This window comes from Fusarium redolens (genome assembly GCF_020744475.1).
Source record: "Fusarium redolens strain MPI-CAGE-AT-0023 chromosome Unknown BKA55scaffold_1, whole genome shotgun sequence".
NCBI lineage: Eukaryota > Fungi > Ascomycota > Sordariomycetes > Hypocreales > Nectriaceae > Fusarium > Fusarium redolens.
Window position 1 is genome coordinate 1,343,949 of NW_025763664.1, and position 10,530 is coordinate 1,354,478.

The following is a 10,530-nucleotide window of genomic DNA, read 5'->3' on the forward strand; positions in this document are numbered from 1 at the left end:
CTGCAACCAAGTCAGATACGCATTGGGGCTTTATTACATCTAGCAGGACCGAGGCTTCTACTGTTCACTCTTTCAGAAGAAATGAGAAAATATAATATGATAAATCATTGCTATCATTACGGCATTGCTGTGCACGTCCAAACAACATAAGCATCATACAATTCAGCGACCCTTCCAACTGTCCAGCCGTACCGTCGATGAATCCCTGATTTTAATCATCCCTAATCCCCAACATCCCAACTGAGAACGAGTACAAGCAAATAAGAGATTTCCCCCAAAACGCCTATAGAGAACCCTATGTATATAGCACTCTCCTTAGGTATCATGCTTCCCCGCAGTAAATTTGCGACAGGAGCTCAACGGAGAGTAACGAAAGCTCAAGCAGACCAAGTGCCTATCAAGAAAGAGAAGAAAAGATGAAGGACACCTCAAGAGCTCTTAGTCTTCTTGCGGCCCGACTTCTTAGGCTCCTCCTGGGGCTCGGTAGCGGCAGCCTTGGTAGATGTGCGTCGTCGCTTCTTGTCAGGGCTAGCAGGGGCAGGCTTGGCTTCCTCAGCGGCGGCAGCAGGTGTCGCTGTCTTGCGCTTACGGCCACCAGCGGCCTTCTTGGGGGTCTTAGCAGGGGTCTCGACTTGCTCAGGCTCGTCGATAGCGGGAGCCGCAGCCACGGCTTGGAGCTGTTCAGCAATGGCATCCTGATCGTCAGCAGGTGCCTCAGTCTGAGCAGCGTCCTTGATCTCAGACATGGGGACATTGAAGTCCTCGGCGTACTTCAACGCCTCCTCATCAGTCATGTTCTTAGCCAGAGGATTGCCATGCTTGTAAGAATGAACACGGGCATTGTACAGACGGAGGTTGTACTGGTAGGCATTGTTCCAGCCCTAGGATAATGTCAGCAGGCAACTCTTACAGAAGATAATATTCAACACAGAGTGGCTTACCTGCTTCTCCTGGGGACCCATATGAGCCCAACGACGTTGGCCTTCCTCTTGAACAGCACCCTTGGGGGCCTCGGAACCAAGGTCATTGGCGATGATGGAGCGAGCATGCTGCATGTAAAGGAAGTAAGGAGTCAAGGGACGCTTGGGCGCGTTAGGGTCAATGGTTCGCTTCTTGCGCTCCTTCTTCTCCTCAACAGGAGGAGCCAGCTCAGGGATGGGCATGATGAGCTGCTGAGCGGCATGCTCGAAGTTGGCAAGGAGGTTGTCCTGCGAGCCTTCGGCAGTCGGCTCACCAAGCAAGAGGTTTGTCTGACGAACATAGTCGGCAGTGAAAGATCGGAGAAACTCAAGAATAGTAGTCAATCGCCCAACAGCCTGCAAGGTAATGTTAGTAAGGTGTTCTTTGTGTTTCTCGAGTACAAGAAGTAATAACGATGAAAGGTCGAGTGTAAGTGGGCGGGAAGCTTGAGTGGATACAAGGACGCGGTGGCCATAGCTTCTTTAGACTTTGTATAGACATTTACTCGTCAACAACCAAGTCAAAGCGCGTCCTTGCCTTGTAAAAGGCACAGCGCAGTATGAACCAAGGTCGACAAGGTAGTAAATCTGTCAAGATGGTTTGGTTGTGGCCTTAATACGGTGACCGCTCCAGATGTCGCATTCTGCCAGGAGCGATGAAAGACTCGACCGACTTCATCAAGAGTTGTACCGTGGCATGGATGGGCTGTGTAGTTGGTACCTGGGTCGTGGTGTCCGACCAAGGACGAAAGACAAGATGAAATGGTGGGAACCTACCGAATCTCTCACGCGCAGAAAGCTATCTGCCTCAACGACGCGTTGAGGCATAACAGCCTGACGTTGAGGAACTCCAACAGGTGGAGGCATAGGCATGGGCATCGCAGGCTGAGGAACAGCGGCAATGGGCTGCGGGTGCTGAGGGTATTGCTGAATGTGTTGAGGGGGAATGGGAACGGGAGCAGGCTGTTGCTGCTGCTGCTGCTTCTCAACAGCTGACTTCTTGGGGCGAGCCATGATGTTTCTTGTGATGATACTGGGGATAATGGGTAATGTTGTTATTTGAGCTTCTGATGCCTTTCACCTGAAGTTTGGCGCTGATGATATGATGGGACGCGTTAAATGAGTAGTGGGACGCGATGCGCTGTTCTGTTACTGCAATGGAGTGTCAAAGCGTGCAAATCCAGGTGGTTTTGGCGCGTTGAGGGGAATGGAAATCCAGTGATTCACTGAGAAGTGCTGGAAAATGAGGGTGCTGGGAGTACTGAAGAACGGGGAAAAAGAGAGGACGGGCGCGGGGTGGGCGATGCGCTGAATATGTAGGGGTCAGCACCAGGCGCAATCAGTAAATGGCTCTCTAGGCGGGGGCGCAAAAAAAAAGGCAGCGCCTAATAAAAATAAAAATCAGCGCCCGCCTTCCTACCCGAAAAAAAGGGAAAAGCTGCAGCAGGCGCGCATTCTTAGTGGTCAACCACTCAAGTGACCCTCCAAGTCTAGCACCCCGAGCACAATGGCGAAAATTTCATCACCTCAGGGCGGGGGCCTTGAAAACGGGGCTCAAGGGATTGAACTCGATTTTCTTTTTGGTCATTAGACTACAGCAGCGTCCACTGTCCTCGATATTCCCGCGGCACCCGACACCTCTGAAGCTCAGTGGCCTCTTGCAGCTCTCAGTAACCTCACCAGATTTCCCCCTAAGTCTTCAGCTACCTTCCCGTACTTCCCGCTCTCACTCAAAATAAGGCAACCCAGCCCATCCACGTCTTCCATTTCTAAGGCCATAATGCCCACCACTGTAGCACCTACCTAATAATTGTAACAGCAAAGGCAAGTGCCAGCACTGATAGAACAAGATGCAAGAGCGATTCAACGCAACAACCTACCTTACTCGTGACAAGCCTCTATGACTGAATCCAAACGCTCCAAGTTGGGAACTTTCGCGTACATCACTCTTCTCTCATATAAATCCAAAACACAACAAACGCAAGCCCCCGACAAGCAAACGTTAATAAGGCCAAATGAACTTTTGAGCGGGCAGCGCTGACTGGTCAATCAGCCAGTCGCAGCGAGGGAACAAATTGCCCGCACTCAGTCGTGCAGCCTTTTGGGTGCTACTGATGCAAGTGCAGAATTCACAATGTTGTATGTATCGCAACTGTACTCGTCTAATATTTTTCAGTATTGGGCTTCGGAATCAGGGAAGCTCCCGGGGTCTTCCCTTCGTTGAGGGTGTTGTTATCGTGATGCTACAGATGTTGGCTGCTTGTGCATCGTAAATTCGTTGTCAATTTCGACTTACACCTGCGTTGAGGCCCTCGCAATTGCAATCGCCAGAGCTGTGATATTTCAGCGATACCAACAAAGGACTCCTTCAGCGGCTTCTCTAGCGCTTTACGTGACCCTTCTCAGGGCATGCTGAAGCGATGTGTCACTGTCACACCCTACGGAGTGTGTTGCCCTCCACTCACCGCTTCTCAAAATCCAATCCGAGGGCGCCGTCACTGGAAAGCTGCTGAGGACGCTGGACAATGTCCAGGCGGGGTCATTCCAGCACCTTCACCCTCGACCTGTATATTTCAGCACGGTGTACCCAGGGGCACACGGATGGAATGACGACCACCACTACGGGCGGCTCAAGGTTCGAAGCTCTTTTTCAGGCACTTGGCGCCCCCCCGACGTCTCGCTGTGTGACGGAACCTTTGCAACTCTCAGCAGAGCCCAACCCCAACCGGCCACAGTCTTGCCATCCCACGCAAGTCACCTGAAGCAGGGAGAGGTTGATTGCTTGCTCGCGTCAAGTCCCATCTTGTGCCCTGAGCCTTCTACTCTGGTTTATAATGTTATTGTTGGTTGGAGTGCTGTGGTCCTGATTTGATCAGCAGGGCTTCAGCACATCCAGGCAAGTTTCCTTCAGTGCTCTCTATTTCCGCATCATAGCCCCAGTATTTTTCGTCTTACAGCGCGTTCGTGAGAGTCCCCAAGCCGCCATCAGATGATTTCAACAGCACCTACCATCCTGTGAAGAGAATTGGCATGCTAGCCAGCCTTTGCCTGTAGTACCCAATCTTCCAAATACGTGTCGCATCAGTTTCTCATCCACCTGGGCGCTGATAAAGACTACATAACGTAGTCCCAGAACACTTTCATCATTGACTTCTACTGTACCATAATCACTAGTATCTGTCGGTCTCGAGACGATCGGAACAACGATCTCAACTCATTGCTTTCCATCACTTAGCACATCATCCGCTGTCTTTACCTCTTAAAGGCCAGAGTGAAAACACCTTGATGGTTCTAATCTGCTCTTTGATACCGCGTAAACTCTTGTTCCTTGACAGAAACCTTGACCCCGCACAGCGATGAACGTGATATAAAGGCATAGGCATAACATGTCTTTACCGCAAGGCTATTTCCCTGAGACTGATCTCGTTGCTCATATGATAGCCCATACTGCCGATAGCCCCATTTTCATTATATTGTTTTGTTGCCTGACTACACCAATCATCCTATGAACAAACCCAACTGGTGATGAGCACATCAGACGCGAGCAAACGCGATAGCTTTTGTGTCTTGGGCCAACAACACGTCAATACGAGGTTCATTTTCATGCGCATCGTACTGAAACTTGGCAGTGAGACCATTGCCTAGTATGTGTCCTCCACCTTATCAAACAGCTATACTTGTGTCTGATGTCTATCGCCCATAGGAAGTCACTGTTCTCTCTTGTCGCATCTGCGTCCAGCAACCAAACGCGATGAGGGGTAGAACAGCCCCTCAACGTCACCGAAAGAAAACCAGCAGATGGTTTGACAGATTCTTGATGCCTGTGCTATGATAGAGTAAGTATTGGATCTTCAGAAAATGGTCATGCTATCCAGGAGCCCTTCGGATGTCTTCTGATCAAGCTTCACTCGGCTTATCTCAACCGTTACCGGTGCAAAAGCTAATGTTTGATCAGTGATCAACTGAGTTATTCCTTCAGCCACGCGCTCTCTTAAGCTTGATTCGACGACAGTCCACGGTCCCGTCGGCTTGTGTTACAGACCCCTGCTACCGATGACAATGGAGGGGTGAGGTACTTTATCTTGTGTGAGGATCACACTCAACACCAATGTACTGGAACCCTGTCACAGCTTGCAAAGATTCCCAGCTCCTCTGCCCCTCGATCATTCTCTGACAAAGGTTGCGGGCCCTGGGCGCGTATGATTTCATGCTTGGCATGATGAAGCAGACCAGACCATCCTCCCACTGCCGACCATGCCCAGCGGATCGCCGGGAAAAACTGGACTTAGCTGGACAAAGCTACTATCTTCAGATCGAGTGAGCTTGGCATGAAGCAGGCCAGCTCGGGAGGGAGCCCACCCATACTACCATACGTCCGTCTCACCATTCTGCTGTGTTAGCGCTGGACATGTGCAATGAAGTGAGGTGAGGTGAGGATTGAGTGAGGGGGTGGTGGTGGCTTGCGTTGTCTTGTTAAGCTTTATCCATGGAAATAGCGTAGGCAAATAAGGTCATGTCTAGTGTTTCGTTTCTGCTGGTTTGCCCTAGACTGCCTTGGACTCCCACTGTCTGTCACTGTTGTTATGGAGAGCACGGGCTTCTTTTATTCGGTTGCCAGCTGAAGCTGTGTCACTTGGAGGCCCAGCCAGACTGAGGTTGCCCCTCAGCTCCCCTCCTCCACCTTTAAGCATAAGGTAAGGCAAAGTACCTTAGATCCCTACTAATCTTCCACCGTCTCCCTGGTTTTTTCCCTTCTCCTCCTACTTCAGAACGACCCTCCCCCGATCCTCATTCCTTTCCTGTCTTCAAACTACCTGACGATAATATCGTGTTCCCCTCTGCTAGCTCAGAAGGGGTTCTTTCTTCCCTATCTTTGTAGCACAACATTAGCTAACATCCTGGGATACTCCCAGCTTGAAGACGTGAACCGCAGTCATGTTCACCTTCAGATCTCATAGCCTCCTGGCGGGGCTTGTTATCCTCGTTGCTCTGGCTTCTCCCGCCTTTGCTTTCGGTGCTGGTAACATTGCTTCAATCTCCAAGGTCGAAGGCCAAAACTGTGAGTGATCATAACTACGACCAAACACCGTCCCGTAGTGGCTAATCAAGGTCTCTTTCAGGGCGCCACGGCGATATTACCGATGCACTCTTGATCCTTTCGCAGGCTAAGGCCCTCAATGGCAAGAAGTTCAACAAGATCAACGTTTCGCGAGTCTACTTTGGAAACTGGCTTCGAGATTACTCTCAGGCCATCGATGTCGGCACCGTCAAGTCTGTCTCTGCTGAGGCCATCCGTCTTCTTCTCTGTGTTCTCGGTTTCATGACCTTCGGCTACGGCTCTGGCGAGTTCGAGGTCACCGCCGAGCGACTCGGATGCTACCGCCCTGAGGATCACATCGACAACCCCAAGGACTACGCCGAGAATGTCGATGCTCGCCAGTATGATGAACGCCTCCGTGGGCCAGTCGACGAGGATCGAGAACTGGCTATCGACCCCGAAACAGGAATGAAGAACTACATTGCGAACGAGCGTGCACGTATCATGACTTCTGCTAGGCACGTCAAGAAGCTCTTTACTGGAACTATCGAGCTTGGACGTCGATACAAGGACTCTCAGCGAAAGGCAGACAAGTACGAGGCTCTCCGCCTTATGGGAACTGGACTGCACTGCCTGGAGGGTCAGTTATCCCAACTTCTTCGCTCCCTGCGTTGCAAGCTATTTGGCTTTCTTCCAGCGTTATACGAAGCTAACTTGTCTGCAGACTTCTTTGCCCACAGCAACTACTGTGAGCTGGCCCTCATTGAGCTCGGCGAGCGTGATGTCTTCCCCCATGTTGGCCGTAACACACAGATCGAGATTGAGGGTGCCCGTGGTCCTGTCTATCCTATTGTCACTGGCACTTTCGGTGGTGTTGACTTCCTCCACTCAGTTACCGGTGAAGGTTGGTGCTAATGCACCTTATGAATGAGAGGTTGAAAGCTAACAGATTCAGTGTCCGACAAGCTCACTCAGAACGAAATTGAGGAACTCGAGGGTACTCTTCAGCAGGGTGCCAAGTCTGACACCAGCATGCTTCGTGATCTTCTTGATAAGATCCCTGATGGCATCTTTGGTGATAAGCACCAGAGTGACCGGGTTGACGAGCTCCAGAACAGTGCTGCTGCTGCTCAGATGGAGAACACTACTGTGTCTCCTCGTGATCCCGAGGAATTCACCACCTACATCCAGAATGTCTTTAAGCAAGTTATGCCTGCTATTGAATTCCACGATGACATCATGAAGAGCATTTCGGGCGCCATGGAGAAGATACCTGTGCTGCCCAAGATCATTGAGCAACTGGAGGAGCAGCTCTCCGTCTTTATCTTCTCCATCATTGCTCCTTTCATCGTTCCTCTCATTCAGCAGATCCGCAATGAGCTCAAGACTGGCTCTGATGAGATCATTGCCAGCAGTGAGCGTGAGCAGCACATTGTCTTCCACGACGATGATTCTAGCAACCCCACTCACTCCATGCTTTCCAAGGATCATTTTTCCAACGTAAGACAAGCCACACAGTTGGTCCTACTCAGCAGCTAACCTGGATGTAGATCTTGAACGAGATTGCTGGCCGAAACGCTGCTGCTGTGGTGCAATGGGTTGTTCCTCAGCTCATGGACGCCATCGATGACGAGAGTGTCGACGTGGATAGACTCCTCGATGACATCGTCAACGGTGTGATGCATCATCCTGCTCAGCGTGACCTCGGAAACCGCAAGGTTCAAGAGGGTCGTCGCCGCTCCTACGAAGGTGTCAAGGAGTGGTGGAACAACATGGGCGACCGCCAGCGTGATGATTACCGCCAGAAGCTGACCCGTGAAGGCGTTCAGAATGGTGAGAACCACAAGGAGGGTGTCGTCGACACTGGTCACGGCCACGGATGTGCTGGCAAGCTTCAGATGCGAAAGCTGTACGGCGGTGGCCCTGAGACCCTCGAGGACAAGATTGCTGGCGCTGCGGCCGATGCTATCTTTAAGGGTGCTACCGGCGCTATCTCTGGCATGGTTGAGCAGAACACCGGCTACAAGATGCCCTCTTCTTCCCGTAAGGAGGAGAAGGAGGAGGGTGGTCTCAGCGGCTTCCTCAGCCAGGCTGGATCCATCCTTGGCGGTGCTTTCGGCAGTGACGAGACTAAGAGACAGTCCAGCGGTCACCGCGAGGATGATGGCTCCTACACTAGAACTGAAGTAGAGTATGGTCGTCACGGTGATCGCTACGGCCAGGCTGAGTACTCTCAGACACAGCGCCCTGATGGCAGCCAGCAGTCAGAGTACCGTCGATACGAGCAGCAAGACTCCTCGGACGGCCGCCACACTGGTGGCTACGGCTATGAAGAGCGAACCGAGACTCACCAGAGTTACTCTGGAGGCTACGAGCAGCGCACTGAGCGACATGAGTACCACGGCTCAACTGAGGGCCACGGCCGTCGTCGTGATGATGATGACGGTGGCTACGGTGGTCGTCGTCACGACGAAGGCGGCTATGGTGGCGGCAGCAGCTACGGCCGACAGGAGGAGAGCAGCTATGGCGGAAACGGTGGTTACGGTCGCCAAGAGAGCAGCTACGGTGGCAACAGCAGCTATGGACGTCAAGAGGAGAGCAGCTACGGCCGCCAAGAGCAAAGCAGCTATGGTGGAGGTTACGGAGGAAGCCATGAACGCCGCGACGAGGGCGGCTATGGTGGTAGCAGTGGTGGTTACGAGCGTCGTGAAGAGGGCGGATATGGCGGCAGTGGTGGCTATGAGCGTCGAGAGGAGAGCGGCGGTCACAGCCGCCGTGAGGAGGGTGGATACGGAGGTGATAACTACGGGCGCCGAGACGAAGGTGGCTTTGGCGGAGGCTCTGCTGATGAGTATATTCGCCAGAGCCAGGGAGGCCATGGACGTGAGCGTCGTGGCAGCAACGAATACGGCGATAATGGCTATGGTGGTGACCGACGTTGGTAAGTTGTTGAGCAATTGCGATGGAAAAACTCTCAGTTAGAACAGTTCACCTCCATGCCTAGATAACAGAATGTCGAGCCAAATGAAGGAAAAGAAATTACAACAACGGTTGTATTAAATACGTGTAAAATACATATGTGTATTGTATGACCGTTCTCCCACAATGAGATTTTGTGCGACGGTCCGTCATTACGGGTTCTTAGTGTTCTGTCAATAAGATACCTACTTGAAGATATCAAAGAGCCTCCATCCAGAACGCTTTTACAGAGCACTCCTTGAATCCTTCAAGCAATGCCTAGATAAACGAATTCATACTCAATACATTACTGGGCTGCGTGTTTGGATCAGGATATCACGTAAATGGGCGGGCTTGGCCTTCTTACTTAGACTGCGCGTTGCCGATCTGTACAACATAGGCTGGCGACCTCGCGGCAGTCAGTGTCCTTTCGTAGTGGTCGTCTCTCCGCTACTTGCACAGTATGAGTCTATGTTGTTGGTTTTCACGTCTGAGTGGCATTGATTGACCCTCCATCACGCTTGTGTTGGCAGTCTCAAGGTAGTGAGGACATAATGTTAGGCTCATCCATTGTCACGAATCATGATGGCGTAGCAGGTGCAGTTAGGATGAGAAATTGGTTCGTCAGAGGGTGTAGTTTTCGTTTAGATGTGCCGGTGTTCTCATGGATGAGACCTTATCTCTGAGTGAGATTCAACCTTGAAGCTGACTGCCTCAGGCTGCAATGATCTGGATAGGATTACCCGCTTTTGATTACGTATTATGTCAAGTGGCGTAGCACGAGGAGACCAGGATCTTCTGACCTCGAACAAGCTCTAACAGGGATGCGACAAGGGGAAAGAGTTGACTTGCTGTTGAGTCCGAAGTTCTGCCTTTGCCATTCAGTCAGAAGCATGAATGCCAGTATCTGCAGACAAACCAACAGTGAACAAGGCTGTATGTAAGAATTATTGCATTGAAAATCCTTTCAAGTTTCATCGTCATTTCGAAACCTGATAATCAGGTGCCGTTTGCCGAGATAGCTCCAGCCACAAAGACGGATAGACATTCGAATTACCTACCTCGGCTTGCTTCCAGGATATCAAATGCGTCGGGTCGTCTCATTATGATTCCAGGGTTCAGCAAATGACAAGGCCTTTAAGTGGGTTACAGCGACTGATTGCCCTACCCGTTTGTCTCTGACGGTTCGACAGGTGAGCTCTTGGGGTGTCAGCCAGTCATTGGCGCCCAGAGACATAACCCTCCTTATCCATCGAGGAGTAGGATTTTGAGTGCGCTGCGCCTCCCCGTCTCCGCGGAGGAGAAGAGTGACACGAGCAAGGGTTTAAAAGAGAGTGAGGGCCAGGGACTCGATCCTTGGGCAATAACCACGATAATTCATCGGCAGTGGGCGGAATTGATTGTCATCGACGGATCAGCAATACATATCACCGTTGATCATTGAGTTTAGGTTACAGTGGATGACAGAACGTGTCGCGGCAGACAAGCTTTGGTCGCAGAAGCTTGGCTGGGTACCAAGGTTATGCTAGGTTAGATCCGAATCGTTTCGTCAGGCCACTGAGTTTGAAGTCTTTT

General features: G+C 51.4%; 2 protein-coding genes across 2 annotated transcripts; one reads left to right on the plus strand and one right to left on the minus strand.

The window, feature by feature from the left end:
• Nucleotides 1–18: 18 nt before the first annotated feature.
• BKA55DRAFT_548522 (uncharacterized protein) lies at nucleotides 19–2,307 on the minus strand. Its single transcript, XM_046191127.1, has 3 exons — nucleotides 1,737–2,307; nucleotides 942–1,316; nucleotides 19–881 (listed from the first exon to the last, which is right to left on the minus strand). The coding sequence occupies exons 1-3, from the start codon at nucleotides 1,971–1,973 to the stop codon at nucleotides 429–431; spliced, it is 1,065 nt and encodes a 354-aa protein (XP_046056186.1). The 5' UTR covers nucleotides 1,974–2,307; the 3' UTR covers nucleotides 19–428.
• A 3,587-nt stretch (nucleotides 2,308–5,894) lies between these two features.
• On the plus strand, nucleotides 5,895–8,942 carry BKA55DRAFT_532074 (heterokaryon incompatibility protein Het-C-domain-containing protein; the record flags this gene model as incomplete). The annotated part of the gene is made up of 4 exons (XM_046189294.1): nucleotides 5,895–6,018; nucleotides 6,080–6,901; nucleotides 6,953–7,497; nucleotides 7,548–8,942. 4 exons carry the CDS (start codon nucleotides 5,895–5,897, stop codon nucleotides 8,940–8,942), a joined length of 2,886 nt encoding a protein of 961 aa, XP_046056187.1.
• Nucleotides 8,943–10,530: the final 1,588 nt, after the last annotated feature.